The sequence below is a fragment of the Strix uralensis genome, chromosome 4 (genome assembly GCF_047716275.1).
Source record: "Strix uralensis isolate ZFMK-TIS-50842 chromosome 4, bStrUra1, whole genome shotgun sequence".
NCBI lineage: Eukaryota > Metazoa > Chordata > Aves > Strigiformes > Strigidae > Strix > Strix uralensis.
The window spans coordinates 92,680,847-92,698,006 of record NC_133975.1 but is presented as its reverse complement, the minus strand read 5'-3'; the positions used below and the strand labels follow the sequence as shown (position 1 = coordinate 92,698,006).

At 34.4% G+C, this 17,160-nt stretch overlaps 1 protein-coding gene across 2 annotated transcripts in view; it reads left to right on the top strand.

Annotated features, from left to right (window-relative positions):
* Positions 1-17,160, top strand: part of TTBK2 (tau tubulin kinase 2) — a 108,603-nt gene that overhangs the window by 25,110 nt on the left and 66,333 nt on the right. For both annotated transcript variants that reach the window (XM_074867889.1, XM_074867888.1), the window contains exons 2-6: positions 1,372-1,531; positions 6,777-6,924; positions 12,545-12,618; positions 13,619-13,759; positions 16,121-16,225. In XM_074867889.1, coding sequence (XP_074723990.1) covers positions 1,463-1,531; positions 6,777-6,924; positions 12,545-12,618; positions 13,619-13,759; positions 16,121-16,225 — 537 coding nt within the window. In that variant the 5' untranslated portion in view covers positions 1,372-1,462. The remainder of the gene's footprint in view (positions 1-1,371; positions 1,532-6,776; positions 6,925-12,544; positions 12,619-13,618; positions 13,760-16,120; positions 16,226-17,160) is intronic.

Below are 17,160 nucleotides of genomic sequence, written 5' to 3'. Positions count from 1 at the left end.
CTGTATTATGATAATTCCATTAGAAAGGCCAGTAATTATGGTCAGTGGTTAGTAATGTTAAGGGTGTTTGCATAAATGACTGTAGTTTTCTTTAGAATTTTGACCTTATCTGCACGGGAGAATTTACCAGCACCGGTAGAATTTAAATTGGTTTAGTTCAACTTGATTAAATTGCAGGGTGGATGCTGTTACTCAGAATACGCAATCTTAATTTGTTTTCCCTTCGTTAGTTTGAATTAAACCAATTCAGGCTGCATATTCTGAATGAACACTTTTACAGGGATATAGTCTGCTGTAATTTGGTATAAATTTAGCTCTTCAACTAATCCAGATTCATTTTTTTCCAGAGGGGTCTGTTTTGTTTGGAGTTGGTTTAAATGTCAAAATTTACAATTGAAGCAAGAAAAGCATAAAGGAAATATGAAAAATAAACATGAATATGAAAAAAAACCCCTCAGTTACTGTCATGTCAAATAAACGTCTGTCTTAAAAGCCAGGTTGTTTAAGCAGCAGATTGTTTTTTAAAAAGCATAATTTAGCCTCAGTAGTAATATTGGCATTTATTCACATGGAAAGGTGTACTGTTAATTTAAATCAGAATGGTTGTACCAATTTTGCCTACCATTTGAGTGTTGATTCAGGGAAAATTTTTCACCTTTAGTTTATGCGATTTTGGAAGTGATAGAAATAAAGCCAAAGCAAATAGACTTTTGAAGAGTTATCATTGGATAAGAGCGCTTATACAAAGAGTTACACTTGTGCTTATTTCTTACACTGATATAATTATACAATTGTAGAGAAGCTTCAAACAATTGAAGTAAGCTTTTAATTGGTTGTAGTAGTCGCTGATGGGAGCCATTATGGATGGATTAATCTCCAAAAGACAATTTTTTATATTGCTGTATAAAAATCAATTTAGAGATGATTGCCTAAGGCCAGAAAATTAAAAAATTAAACTGACAGAATTACCCAAGTTTTTTTTTCCTTTAGCTCTTTGTACAATGACATAAACCAACAAAATTGTACTTTAGACATATTTAATCATAAGTAATCCTGGCTATGTGAAACACATTGCATTGCATACAGACTATTCCACATTTTACAATAAAATAAATTCCAATTCCGATTTCGGTATGTATTTTTAATTTTGTAATGTTTTAGTTAATATTACTGTCAGCTTATATATTACTATTAATCACTTAATTATTTAGTAAATTATTAATTAGATTTTTAAAGTTGTTATTAAAATTATATTTAAATGTAATTGTCAGTTACAGCAATTTGAAACTGCCTCCAAAATATACACAACTTTTTCTGTAGTTCTTGTTACTGTTAATCATTGAGATCCTATGTTCTGCTCTGTTTCTGCAGTCACTGGTTAAATGGAAGCCACTCCTGGGATCTGGATGGTTTCTACTGACATAGACTTTGCATAGCAGCTCCATTGCGTCAGGAGGTTGCAATGAGTGGAGGAGGGGAGCAGCCTGACATCCTCAGTGTGGGAATCTTGGTCAAAGAAAGATGGAAGGTGGTGAGTATGCCTTCCTGCTATTCTTTTTCTTCTTTAAAACATGTTTCTAAAAAGAAGTAGTTTGTGTTTTGAAATCTGCTTCAAAATTCATGTGAGATGTATTTTGGTTAATACATATGTTAAATGGTGAAACGACTTTAAAACCACTTCTTTCTCTTATCCTACTTTAAAAAGGAGTTATACTGATTTAAGGTGGGTTTTTTTCTGCTAAGGACCTAGAAAAGCTTTTAAATCCTGACTTAGTGCCTGTTCAGAGCACAACTAGAAGAGTCCTGTTAGTATATTGAATCCAATCATCCAGTGTTTATGCCAGTCCATTTTGGAAATCAGTCAGGCACCCTTTTGAAACTAGTCAGATTGTGAGATTTGTTACTTCTTATAGGACGTTGCTGCTCTTCCAGTTAGAAATGATTTTTGTTTGTTATATTTTGTAGAATAGATTTATTCCTGGCTGATTATATCCATTTGATTGTGTGCCAGTATTGGCTTTACCATAAATAGCTCTGTTCCCTTTTGGTGTTCATATCCTTGATTTACATCTAGAGGGAAATAGTGCCCATTTGAAACTATTTTTGCTGGGAAAAACAGGCTGAGTTCTTTTAGTTCCTTCTCCATTCCCCTGACCACTTTAGAATTTTTTTGCTTGTGGATTTTTTTGAGATGGAAGAAAAAAAAGGCAAAAAAAGCGCCACCTCATAATACAACGTTTTGGGTCTCTCTGTGTGTTTAGTAGGCTGTGAATGGATACTGATTCACTATTTTTGCACCATCTTTGGTTTACATTACACCCATATTTCAATATTTTATTTAAAACTGTGAGACTGAACGTAGAAGATACAGATTCATCTTCCATTTCATATTCATATAGAGAAAATAATTTCAACTATCTTGTGCCCTCTCCTTCATTTAAAAATGCAGGAAGCTGATAGTAGCTTTGTGTAGGAAACCTTTGTATTTCCTTTTGTGTAAATAGAACCTAAATGGCTATCTTTGGAGTGTAAGTATTTGTAAAATACTTTGTTATATTGCATCTCAGTGTTGCAGTGCAGTAAAAACTGCAATCTTAGTCTTGAATCAGATCAAATAGAATAAAATAGCATTATAAATAGGTAACGGTATACTAATATATTACTATCCACAAAGCCACTCAGTTGTCCAATATGTGCAACAGTAGTCCTGTTTTCTTTAGGTTTATTTTCTGTCCTATGTAATGAAGAATGAAGAACAGCTTGGTGTCTTGTGGAAAATCTTTTAAGAGTAGGCGGCTGTTCATCTCATGTGATTATACATTTTAACTTGTATGTTTTCCAAATCAAGTATTACAGGTAGATAAGTGCCAAATACTGTCTGTGGGCAACTCTTCAATTTCTTAATTTCTGTAGCAAACATTAAGGATTTCTTGATGGCATCTAAGGTGATACACTTCTTTCTGAGTTCAGGATTTCATAGGACAGTCTGCCAGTGGAGGAAAATAGCATACAAATCTTAGAATTTCCTTAGTGCTTGACACATCTATATTAACATAATTAATACTGTTCTGTTGGGTTATGAAGTATTGAAGTTTTTTGCTAGTGTTCTTGAAGCAGTATTTAAAAATTCCTTGTGTAGAAAGATGAGGTGATATAAACCAGTGGACTTAAAAGTTTTAATGATAATGAGTACTGTCCCTAATTATCAGTAGTACTTCTGATTGTTCCTTGTGGAACTCTCCCAGTATCCTGGGGTTTTTTTCCCACTGAAGAATGGCAGCTCTGTAGTATGATTGCATGAGATTATTTTGTTGTAACCATCTTAAAGGAAAAAAAAGTACACATTCTGGAAGTTATGTAAAGATTTGCAGCTGAAATGCAGTTTTCAGAATTTTTGTTGTTCAGGACCTTGGTCTTCGTAATTGTGAAAACATACCTGGAATATGTCGAGACAAACATTTTTAAAAACTATGCTCGATTAAATTTAATTTTAACCTGGGCATTCTTTAGGGTGATAGTATTTTGAAAAGTAAGCATAGAAAAGTCATTATAAAATTTTTTTTCCTCAGTGAGACCCTCCGTTTCTACTGGGCTCACTATCAATTAGCATTTGCTTTTGTTCTCTGTCAATGCTTTTTCTCATCCCTCTGTTTTGCCTTTGAGACATTTATTACAATACTGACTTGGAGAGACTTGATTGTAATGATAATTGGTTTTAGGTAAGTTTAAGGACATTATTCCATATGCAGTGTAAGCAAATGTACCAAGATAAAACATGTTGGAAATGGTATGCTTTAGACTTGAAGCATACAGAGAGATAGGAGTGCAAAAGAGAATAGAAAAACTGAGTTTGGGGTGTGAGATACTGAATGCAAAGAAGAGAAGCTTGAAACTAATGTACAAAATGGGAGAATGTGGTGCAGGTGTAAATGAGGGCAACGTGGTCCTTGTCAAGGTAAAAGATGTTGAGCAGATGTGCCAGGAGGGCAGTTTGGTTAACAGTCAACTCCTGTCTGAACCCAACAGCAAACAGAAGGTTAAAATGGGGATGGGTTGCCTAAGATTACTATGGAGTGTGTTGGATGAATGTGTAGGAATGCCAGAACTCAGCTGGCAGTTGAAACTAGTGAGAGATGTGAAAAGCAATGAGGGAGGCTTCTACAGGCACATTGGCAGCAAAAAGAAGACCAAGGAAAATGTGGACTCATTGCTGAATGTGGTGCGTGACCCAGTGACAGAGGGTGTGGAAAATATTTTTTCTTTTTTTTTTTTTTTTATAATTTGTGCCTGAAATTATTGACTGATGTCATTATTGGATGTGTGTTAATGATTCAGGTGTACTTCATCTGAGGATAGAAATTGATCTGTTTATTAGTGTGGTGGTGCATTTGGTTTTGTTTTGGTTTTTTATCTTTTTAAAATATTTTTTTTTTTAGCACACAAGCAGAAAAAACCCCACCTTTTAGAGGCAGTCTTTCTCAGTCTGGTCGTTTCTCAAAGCTGGTACATGAAGTTATATGATACACTGCTATAAGTTTGTATAGGGGTGAGGATAACAGTGTTGCCTTTCCTTTTCTCCTCTCACCTTTTTCACCATGCATTCTCACTGTCTCCCTTTGTACTTGTACTATACTGAAAATGTATGTGCTTATGCTGAAAACTACAGTCAGATCAATGTCTTTGTTTAACTGTTGGAGCCCTGTTAATAGCTCAGAGCTCAGGCAAGATAATGGCATTACCAAACCAAGAGGTGGAATGCAAAAAGTGCAAACTTAAAATGGCCAGATTAGTCACGGAACTACATCTTTGAGAGATATTCGTAGATACGTACATACTTTAAAAAAAAAAAATATATATATATATAAAATCCTGTTAACACTTGCTATTTTTCCCAATATTTAGATGACAGATCTCTTTTCTTTCTGTAAGGACTAACACTCTGCATATATAAATACACGTGAATGTAACCAAGTTACGCTGATTATTTTATTGGAGTTGAAAGGTTTCTATTTCTCATGGTTTGTCATTATTTCAGAGTTAACCCTGGATTCTTACCTGAGTAGTACCTTAAACAAGTCATTGTCCGAAGACACAGGCTTCTTATTAAGGATTTGTGAAACTCTGTACTTAAGTTCTTGAAATGTGTAGGTTAAAGAGTAATAGGCTTAAGCCCGTGATGTTGGTAGTATGCATGTTACGCTGATTCAGAGAGAGTATACGGCTTGTGGAGAAGAGGAGATTGCATTTGCTAACAGCTAGTGTGCTTGTTAGAAAGAAATGAACATGTGAATTTGCAGTCAACAGGTGTTGCACTAGAAGCAGATGTTTTAGGTGGATTAGTTCTGTAGGTCTGAAAATGTGGTGTGATGTCTATCCTGTGTGCCTTTTCAAAATTGGCAATGAATTGGACAGAAGCGAGTAATGTAGATAATGCTACGTATCTTGGACCATATTTTCCTCCTCTTAAGAATATTGAAATAGCAGTTGCTTGTGGTGGTAAAAGATCTTCCGGACAGAAAGTGCATGATGAAATAATGTTGTAATCATACGGAATAAAAATTTCATACAATGTGACTTGAAAAATGCAAGTAAACAATATGAGTATTTTATCTGTTACCTTCTTCCTTATTCTTAGGGGCCTAGGCTAATTTAAAAGTTGTTTTTCCTTCTCAGTCAGATGGCTGATTGTCTGGATTAGGAGACATGAGATTTATTTTCAGAATCTGAAGGTAGGTCAGCATATTGCTGATTGCTAGATCCCCAGAATGTTCAGATGACATTTAATACAGTGTAGTTGTATTACCTTAGCAACTGTATGTTTTCAAATGACATTTAAAGAAACATATCGGTTCTTTCAAGGTAAAATATAGTAAAAATACAGTATTGTGTGTTTCTGAGGGTAAGTAATTTTTGTCTCCTTTTCTATCAGCTTTAGAATGGTTGCTACAGGGGATGGCACCATATGAAAACATTACATGAAATAACATTGACATTTTTGATACTGAAAACCAGACAAATCTCTGTTCCCTGTGAACATTTAAAGCAGAGTGAAAACACGGCTATTAACATTTGTTCTGAATGCAGTGCAAACTAGTTAATAGGCCAGGAGAATTCTTTATACCCCTTCCTAACACAGATGAAACTTTCAGTGGTCCAAGTTTCTTTAGTGTGTCTGTTAATAAGAATGGTATTGGTGAACCATAAGTAAATGTGAGTGGCATTTAAAATATATATTCAAATATAATCTTAGCCATTTCTTATCATTTATGATTTAGCTGTTGTGTGTAAGCCACTGCATGTAGTAAAAAAAAGTTTTATACCTTTAGTATTCAGTGTGTGTATTTCTGAAAAAAGAAGATGATGACATATTTTAAAAATGTCACTGTGCATTTGTACTTGAAGCTCTCTGGGTATTATGTGACTATTTGAGGAAAGACTTTATTCAGCCTGCTGACTTTGGTCAGATTCATGCTGGGAATGGTAGTGCACTCTTCTGTTGTATTAAATACAAGAAGTTTGGTGCAGATGGAGATCAGGTGTATTAACTCGTTTTCCTAGGATTCTCTTGCAAACTGTGGTTAACCATACCTTTGTAGATTATTCAGTAGCTCGTTTACGTACTGAAGGATATGATTATGTTATTTTAAAATCTATTGTAATACAACAGCATTTGCAGTAGGGCAGGCAGTACAAAGAAATATTGATGTTTTGTTTCCTTTCTTTTCTTCTCCCCTCTTTTAAATCTGTTTTTGTTTATTCTTTTTTTCCCAATATAGTTGAGGAAAATAGGAGGTGGAGGATTTGGAGAAATTTACGATGCACTGGACTTGCTTACTCGGGAAAATGTTGCACTGAAGGTCGAATCAGCTCAGCAGCCGAAGCAAGTGCTGAAAATGGAAGTAGCTGTGTTGAAGAAATTGCAAGGTAAGGCTGTACCCTGGATATGCCAGAAGTAAAATGTCAGTGCATCTTCTTAAAAAATCATTATAATCTCTATTTAGTCATAGTTTGAGTGAATATTCCCCATATTCTGCAGGTTATTGCTAAATGGTTATTAAAAGTGGAATAGAAGCTCTTTCAGCTTCTGAAAGTTTTGCTGCAATGAACCTTTTCTTTGAAACAGGATGCCATGAAAATAAAAAGAACAACAAAAGGATTGAATTGCTGCAAAACCTATGCTGAGGTGTAGTTTATTCTGGATCCATATCTTCTTACCTTTTTTTGCTCTAGACTTTGTTTGTTTTAGCCTTTTATTTCTCCTTCTAAGATGGTCTCCTTTTTTTCTGTACTATCTAAGCATTGAATAGTTGCATGTCCTTCACATGGCATCCAGGATAAGAATATTTGTATTTCTTTGCCTTTGCAGATATTGCCAAGAATAATTCTAATGTTGAAATGGGAAACTTTTTTCAAAAAAAACCTACACAAACAAACAAAAAACCACTTTAAAATACTGCAACCTGTAGAAAAATATTATTGGCACCTGGAGTCCTGAAATACTTGCAGAGTACAGGTTCTTAACCATTCAGAATCCAGCTTTGGATAGTCGCTTTTGACATACCTTTAAATACTTTAATGTCTGAAACTACCGGTATAGAGAAATATGAAAGGGCGTATCTTCATTGCTTTTCACAATTTAAGATTATAAAAAGAAAGTTTAAAGGGTGACTTTTTTCTTTAAAAAACCAATATTTTGAATCTGGAAGATTTTGACTACATCCATCCCTGTCAGCAGCCTGATTTTTCCAAACTCTTAATTTGAATAAAATAAAATCTGTGTGACATATGGTGCTGCCTAATCTGCTGTAAAGGTCACATTGCAGCAGAAATTGACAGGCTCTATAGATTTAAGAGGGCAAGCATGTCACGTGTTACAGTGTTAACAAACTGCTCCTATGTTGATATCTTTTTAAAGAATGTCACAAAAACATCTAGTATTATGCAGTCGAGCAAAGAGATTCAGGGACTGCATATTAGCTTGCTTTGAATTTTAGAGTTTCTAGTCCAGAGATGAATAGTATATTTCTGATTACCAATTGTAAATTTAGAAACCATCTGTCACAGTTTTTGAAAGAAATTATCTTAAAGATAGTGAGTTTTGAAGAAACAAATACTCTGTAACTCCTGGGTTTTTAAATGCTCAGAAACATTTTTTCAGTTTTTGTTTTTCTCCACACGAGCTTGATCCTATTTTTAACAAAATTCAGTCTTTAAAATGGTATAGGTGAGCAGCTAAAGTAATAAGGAAAATAGTAATAACTGAAATTAAAATATGGGCATTTGGTAGCACTACGATGCCAATTGTAAAAACATAGTCTTGTATATGACTGCATAACTGGAGTGCCTCATGACTTTCTACTGTTAAGTATAGTGAAGTTTGAGTTAAGATGTTACAAAAGGCTTTTTTGTTAGTAAAAACTTTTTTACCTTTTGAAATATTTTTGAAAACAAAAATTGTTTGCTGAAATAATAAAAAATTGATTTTGGATAGTTGCCATAGGGCCTTACAGAAGTTATAATTTTCTTCTCAGTCTTCCTTTGGGAGTATAATTCCTTTAACAACCCAAGTCTCCCTGCAGAAGAGTCTCTGGTTCTACTGAATCATGGGAAATGCTGTCTAGATGAAAAGAACAGAATAATGAAATACCTGAACAACAGATCTACTGAGGCAAATAATCCAAATAATATATGATCCAAATAAAGATCTTTCAGTTATTTATTTTCTCAATATTATTTCTCTGTGAAAACAATAAATAGAAGTTTTTACATAACTGATCTTTAGAAAGAGCTCTTTTGACAATCTTCCTTATGAGAAAACAATCTAAATATTATTTCCTAATTTTTATTGCTTATTATTCTCTTGAACAGTTAAAAAAAAAAAAAGTCTGTGATTCCATGATAGTAACACTAGAGGTGACCTTTAGTCATTGCTGTGCAAGTTCCACATTACAGTGTAACTGCTCTGGTTTTAGACAGGGAATGTTGCAGATGGTCAAGAAAGTGACTACAGTCAAGGATATATATCTGCATATATTGAGATTTATAGTTTGCATAGATATGTAACTTTATTTTTACATGCATATATTTTTATGATACTTAAAGGATTTTTATTAAATAAGATTGTGGTAGAGACTATTTTATGTTTTACATAACATCTTGGCTCCTAGGAGCCATTTCCATTAATTCTTCTACCTTCCCAAGTTTTCAGTATACAAGAGATAAAAATTTGAGAGAAAATCAAGAGAAATGGACAAAAGCAGAGAGAAAATCAAGAGAAATGGACAAAATTGGGGAGTAGAAAACGACTTTAATGTTGCTCCTTGAAGAATATTTTTTTATCAAATGCTTCATTTACCATCTAGAAATTTTTCTTAGTTTCGACAAGTTTTTTTTAGTGTAGATTCAGAGCAGATGAAATTGTAAACAGTTCTTTTAGGATATTTTTGTAACAAGCTTTGAATAGCATACCTCCTCTGAGACCAACTTTTATCTTGTTCTTCTATCCCTTTTTGGCGTGTGTGTGTGTATATATATATGTATGTATATAATTACTATCCTTTTCTCAAAGGGCTTATGTTCTCTTACTTTCAAGGTGTTCTAGTTACCTTGGACATAAATGAGAGGAGGGAATGTAATTGCCATGAAATCCTTTTTCTTGCAAATGTTTGAAAAGTTGATCTATGAATAGTATATAATGAGAGATAGTGAGCTAACAGGGTCATTCAGAGTTCTCTTGATGTGTGGATCTGATTTTTTTTTTTAATTATCATGTACAATTTCTGGGATAATTATGAAGAAACAGGCATTTAGAGAAGAATTAAGTATACAGGTGTAATATGGCTCAATCCAGCAAAACAGCTCGTCCAGTCTTTACTAGAGCTAGGCACATTCTCGAGGTTATAAACATGCTTTCCAGTGTTTCTGTATTAGAATCTTATTTCACAGAAACTGTGAAAATGAAATGAGAATAGCTGTTGGCAGAAGTGCAGGGATGTACCATTTTTTATCATTTTTGCTTTCAGAAATTTTGAAAATTTTTAAAAGTGTGGTCATTCATTGAGGGGGTGAAATGAGTCATAACTTTGTAGGTATGCAGTACAGTGAATAATGAAAAACTTCAAAGACTCTTTTGAGACCCTGATCTAGCAAAATATGCTTAAATACGTGAGTAGTTGTATGACTTCTCTCTTAATTATGAAGGAGGAGTATGTTCACTGATACGGCCATTTATTACAGCTTAGTCATCAATTACATCTTTGATTTTTTTTTTTTCCCCTGCCAATGATGCTGTCTCCTAATTATTGTTGTCAGAATACTGTTTAACTCTTTAAGCTCTGTTTTTGTGGTTTTGTTTTGTTTTTTTTTAAAAAAAGAAATCTGCTGCAACAGATGGTTGTTTTGTTTAATCATGTTGTTAGGCCATCTGTTCCCACCGTCAGATGGGAGAAGACAGATTTATCACATCTCACTGAGTGAGAGTGAGACTCACTCAGTTGGTTTCTGTCTCTCAACCTTACAGACATCTCCCTCACTCATTTACAGCTCTCGAGCATAATTTAGAGATTGGGTTCATCTGGTGTAGGCTGAAAAGCTAGCTGTAGTGATACACTGCAGCCTGGGGAATGGCATGTAGGTTTTGTACCCTCCCTAGGAAGCTTTTCAAGGGTGTAGTTGCTCACTGCAGCCTATTACCATCATCTTCTCCCCCTGTGCCCCAGCCATGTGGCTCACAGGTGTGAGAAAATACTGTTTTCTGGCTGAGGGAAAAGGAACTGAAGGTATCTGCAAAGGTGTAGTATGTGCATATAGCCACACTGGAGTGGCGGAGGATCATGCTATTATTTGAATAAGGCATACAGGCCCTACTTCTGTCCCTTGCTGTTTCCTCAGATTTTTGTAAAAGTTAGTTTCCAGAAAATTTACCATACAACTGGAGTTGCTGCCCCAGTTAAAATGGCTTCTCTGACCAAACTGAGTTTTGGACATTTACTGAATTTGTAAGATGAAATCTGACTAAAATACGCTCCTTCAGCATACCCACAGTGTCTGTACAATGAATCATAAATATTTGAGATGAGACTTCATTAACTGGAAACTGCAGCAATGAATATATAAAATCTCATCTTGACAAATTTGCTGCAGATCGTTTTTCTTCATAAAATTATACTGTCTGTAATATTGCCTGTCTTAAACAAATGGGTGGAAGGAAAAAGTGGAGAAAAAGCAGTGATACTTACAGTTTAGGACTTAAGTATTTGCAGAAGTTGTGGAGATTTCTTTTAAAATCATTCTTCTAAAATAAATTATTTTGATGAATCCTGTACCATTTTCTTTTTTTAAATGGGCCTGTTTTAATTGTATGTGGCAGGGAGCTTCCTGAGGAAGCAATAAATAGGCAACCACACACTTCTGTCAAGTGAAGTGAGAATATTCGGAAGCTGTAGGGCCAAATTTTAGGGTTTTGATGGAGCTATGAGTGCAGCAGTAACAAAAAGTCCTTCCAGATCTGTAGCTAGCAGTAATGGTGTTTTGAAAACAGTAATGTTTTTTTAAAAATATTTTAATTCTTGTCTCCTATCACTTCTTTTTTTCTATTTATGACATTCTGGTAATCCTAAGGGTGAAGAAATTAATGAAAGAAACCTTAGGTGACAAATTTTCTACAGCTTTAGTGGCCACTTGTGACCATCAGCTTTTTTTTGGCTGTAGCTTCCATGGTGTCAGAAAGGAAGGTAAATGGCCTGAGGGACTTAAACTTGTGGTTCCTGTTCTGTCATAGAGTGGGGCCATAGGGGGTCCCAGCTTCTCTCCAAGTTGATGAACATAGATACTGAAACGACAGAGGTGGCATTCCCCTTTTATGTCCCTACTGCAGGATAGTAAGGACATTATTTTTGACCAGCCCTCTTCAGTTCTAGTTTACTCCTAGGATAGGAGGAGGCTTTAAAGAAAATCGGCTGAAACCAAACTGTTGTGTTTTTTTTTTTTTAACTACTACAATTCTTTTATCCTCAATTCAGTACCTGAGTTGAATTTGTGTTTTGTAGCTAAATAGCAAAGATCACATTCTAGAAAAAAGATTTTCATAAATCAGATTAGTTGAATTACATTTTCTGCAATTTTTTAATACAAAACATGACCCGTAGGTGACTACTACTGTTTTCTTTCATTGCGGCAGCTGCAGCTTATAGAAAAAGAGGAATGGTGGCTAGGAATATTGTCTGTAACAAGCCATCAGCTTTGCAAGAAAATAACCTTTTCCCAAAATGCCTCAGATTTGTGGACATTTAGGCATGTTGCCATGCATGTTTTCTTATGGAAGAGTGAAAGCTGTGGTAGGGCTGCATATTTTATGGGAGAAAACCTTTATTTAATTGGGGATAGAACTGACATTGGTTTTACAGCTGTTGAACTGTGGGGGGCTTAGTTTATTAAAGATCTCTAAAGAAATATAACTGTCTCTTCCAGTAATTTACTAGGTATTTAAAGGAATAATTTCATTATTATTGGCTAATTTGCCTTTTTTTTTTCCTTTCCCTCTCAGGAAAAGATCATGTCTGTAGATTCATTGGATGTGGAAGAAATGACAGATTTAACTATGTCGTCATGCAGTTGCAGGTCAGTGTATCAAACAGAGCTCAAAGTTTGCGTATGTGTTTTGATTTGTTAGCCAAGCATATATGAAAATACCAGTAAAATATGGAGGATGACAAATTAAAAAAAAAAAAGATCATGAATGCATGGTAGTGAGCAAACCTAAATTGAGCATATCCTTATATCTTTTACGTTTGATATCCTTTCCATAATTCTCTCAAAGGAGAAAGTTTACATCCTCAAGACCTGATTATTGAAAGAGTGAACTGTGATGTCTTCTGAGATAATTAACATTCTTTTGAAGTCTTCACTTGAAGATAGTCTAAAATATATTAGTCTGTGCATTTTGTTGGGGTTTTTTTTTGATGAAAGTGAAAAAATATCCTTTGCAAGTAAAAGAAAACATTTAAGTCACTTTACTGAAAGACTTGTTCCTATGAGAACGGATAAAATGGGTGATGAGCACTTAAAGTTATGGGATTACTGTCCTTTATTACTTGGAAAAAGAAGTGTGCTCTAGTTCATACTGTTGGTCATCTGTTATTTTGTCAGATCAACAGTATGCATTTGCTGCATAGTATATTTCTCACCTGTTAGGTTAAGTCATCTAAGATATACTGTATAATTGAATAAATTACATACTTTTCCTTAAAGAGGTGAGCGTAAAGAAGTCTTTGTGAGCGTTCTCTCAGTGGCCTTTTTTCAGGTTTGACACAGATACAACATTAACTATAGGGTATGTACTAGGCCTTTAATAGAGATTAGTTTGGTCCATGTTGTTTAGGAGTAGAAAGATACGAAGATTCATATTTTAGAAAATACATTCTAAATTTAATGTTGGAGGTACTCGGAGACATATACTCATCATTTAGGTGAGAAGTGTAATCCTTCAATATGAAAATAGGTAATGAGAGTATTCCATTGTTAACCATGAACAGCTAAAGGAGAAATAGGAAGATTTTACTCTATCTCCGAACCTTGGTATTAGTATTTTTTAATGAAAACGTCATTTTAATTTGGTCAGGGTCGGAACTTGGCAGATCTGCGTCGGAGCCAGTCTCGGGGAACATTCACCATTAGTACCACTCTGCGACTTGGGAAGCAGATTTTGGAATCTATTGAAAGTATTCATTCTGTGGGATTCCTGCACAGGGACATAAAACCGGTAAGTCTGTCCATTAAATCAAAATAGGCAAGTAATATGTAGCCATTAGATGACTGCATAAATAAGAACAGGTTCTGTACTAGATGTTAAAATGTAAAAATGAGAAGGGCCAGAAAATTGAATGTTTATTCATCAGATAGGGCAGATTTTTTTCTATTAATTAATATTGGATTGCAACAACAGCTTTGGTCGTTGTCATCATTGCCTCCAGTTACTTAGGCCTCCTTGCAGTTTTCTGAGGTTAAAACTTCCAACTCTTACCTGTAGCATCATGTAATCAAGAGTATTTGCCATGAGATGTTACATAATGAGTTTGGCTAATGGCAATTAATATCTTCACATAATAAATCTAAGATAATAGATACTAACTAGGGTGTATTTATAAGCTCTTCAGTAGCATTTTTTTTGTATTTAATATTTTTATAACAAACAAGGAAAGAAAAGACACTGTATGAGAAAACTATTCAGTTGTTTTATTGTGCAATTCTAATAAAATGAGTGTTGTCAAATTGTCATGAGGACAGTACCTATCTGATAGCATCATACTTCTGTTCTTATTATTTTTTCATTTTTCTTTGAATTTATTCCTGAAATTGCATAAGCTATTTTTAATATTGCTCTATATTAAAAATATGATTAGAACTCTGAACTTTCACAATTTGTAAATGAGGAAGAAATAACCACATTTTGTGGTTTCTAATAGATGCAAATATGGCTGGTTATATCCGGCATATATTGCTAAATTTCCTGTCCAACTGAATGATGTTTACATAAAATCTCTGATAAGTTTCTGTGCATTAGGGAATTTCCATTTTCCAGACTTCTTCCTTGCAACTTCTTATAAAACTTGTATTCTCCCTAACCTATCCCCAAGACTTCATTTAATAGGGAAGGGACACAGAGGAGGCAGTGAATGTCAAGTGAAATAGGTGAGAAGGAGTTAGTGGGGGTGCAAAATTTTAACGATGAAAACAATTCAAGTTTTGAATGGGAAATGTGTTCCTTTATGGCTGGCAGGATGTACTGGGAACATGTTGTTATCTAGCTGTGTCTTGGAGTCTATGGGCTCAAATAGGATGGAAATGGAGAATGCTGTTAGGGGATGGAAAAAACCCAACAAGTTAAACATTGAGCCAGGATAAACAGCAGTGTGAGGCAATATATTAGATTCATAAAAGAATTTTTCTTCCTCTTTAGGAGTTACATTGTGACTTACACATGTAAAAGAAAGCATGATTGCTTTCTAGCATGCAGTTTTCCTGGCTTGAAAATACAAGTCCATTTTATCTTTTTTTATGTATAGATTATAATAAAAGCAAGTTTTGTGCTGAGCTGAAATCTTGAAATCCATGGATGGTTATTTGCCTCGTGATGAATTAGGCAATGCTGAAATTCTGTTCCATTTAAAAATAATGTTGATCACACTCATTTCAATTTATGGTTTCGATTAGTTTTTACCCTCAACGTTTGACATTGAAGCAACTGTGAATTTCATATTTATTTAGAACAGTACTGCTGTTTCACTTAATGAAAGAAGTACTTTTTCTAGAGTTAATTGCATTAAGCTTCCAGCTTGCTCAGTTGTATAGTTTCAACTCCATTTCACAGAACTTGTTTTTAGCTTTATCTTTTTTTATATCATGTAATCCATTTTAAGGGGTTTTGGTGGGGAGAGACTTGCACTGATTCAGCAAACATGTTCAAATGTCATAAACTAGCAGTGTTGAAGAATTTTTTAAAGGGCTAACATGGAATATTAATCTGTAGGCAAATAAGAACATTTACTGAAGCTTTTCAGAATGAATTACCTCCATAAGCCCTCACTGACTTTCCAGCTCTTACTGTTTCATTGTTTTGAGGGGGTTTTTTTGGTGTCTTGGGTTTTTTTGGTTTTTTTGTTTTGTTTTGTTTTTAAACCCTGGTTCTTCCCCCTCCCATGAAGAGGAAAAGACAGTTTGCACCCCTTATTCTGTATTCTGCATGTATGATATTAGTGTGTTTAGATGAACTTATTAGCCCCTAGGTTGGTAGTTTTTTTCAAATGTCCAAATCAAAATATGTGAGTGGGTGACATGATTGGAAAATTCTTGATAAAAATTAATATATTCTAAATGATGAAGTAAGATGACTGTCTCTTTGGACCATGTAGGCTGCTATTCAGATATGCAAAGTTGGATGTCTGATTTTCTTAACAACATTTTCTTCAAATTTAATGGGAGTCTAGTAGAACTGAAAATATGAAAGGAAGGATAAAGAAGTAGAATATGGATTTCCTATGATTGTGTTACTGCATTAAGATGTACACATATTGAAACGTGTGTGTGTATATATCTATATAACTATCTGTGTTTTTCTTCCTAGTCTAACTTCGCAATGGGACGTTTTCCTAGCACCTGTAGGAAGTGTTTTATGCTGGATTTTGGCTTGGCACGGCAATTTACCAACTCATGTGGGGATGTCAGACCGGTAAGACTTTTTCCACAGTTGTCAGTTTGATTAATTGAATATGGTAATATGCTGTCTTTTTTCCTGGAGAAATATGGGAGTTGCACTGTAATGGTAACTGATCTAAAGTTGACACACATCATCCCAGATCAGAAATGCCATGTGACTTATTGATTGTATTAAAAGATTGACAGTTGGGAATGAATCAGGTTTCTGATTTTTGGCTTGAGGCAGAGGTGTAGTCTATGATATTTTTGGATAATCTGTCTTTTGGTTTGGAAAATCAAGTGACAAGTAGGCTTTCATTAAATATCAGAGTAATACACCAGAGCTGAACTTCACTTGGTATTATATATTGCATTTAAAAAAAAAAAAAATCTACGTAGGAGAAAAAAGTCACACACTAAGATGAATGTATAATCTTCTAAAAGAGAAAGTCTGAATAATTAAAACAGTGATAGAACACTAATTATAATGTATAACAGGACATAGTTAAGTGTAGTTGCTGTATTCCCATGTGATGCAGTCTGAAGGCAATTATAGATAAAAGCGTATCAATGAGAATATTACAATTTTAAGTACAGTAGAGCCTCCCTAATTCACTGGCGGGCACTCCTTTTGTTAATTTAAAAGTTTGAAAATGAGCAAGTCAGTGCCATTGTACATGCTGATGTTTTAAAGAAACATTTTCTTTATTAAACTAGTTTAGTTTACATTTTGATGGTAATACTGAATAATGTACTAGTCCATACTGTGTAACATATTTATTAATGTGATGTGATTTGAGCAGTAGAAGCCATCTCTACAGGATTTTCAATTTTATTTTGCCTAAGAAGTTGGGAAAGTGGCAAATTTTTGTGTGCAAATTATGAGGTATGTGAATTAGTAAGGTAAATTAGCGGGGTTCTGCTGTACTCTATTCCTTCAGCCATAATGCTGGACACTGTAATGAAAGC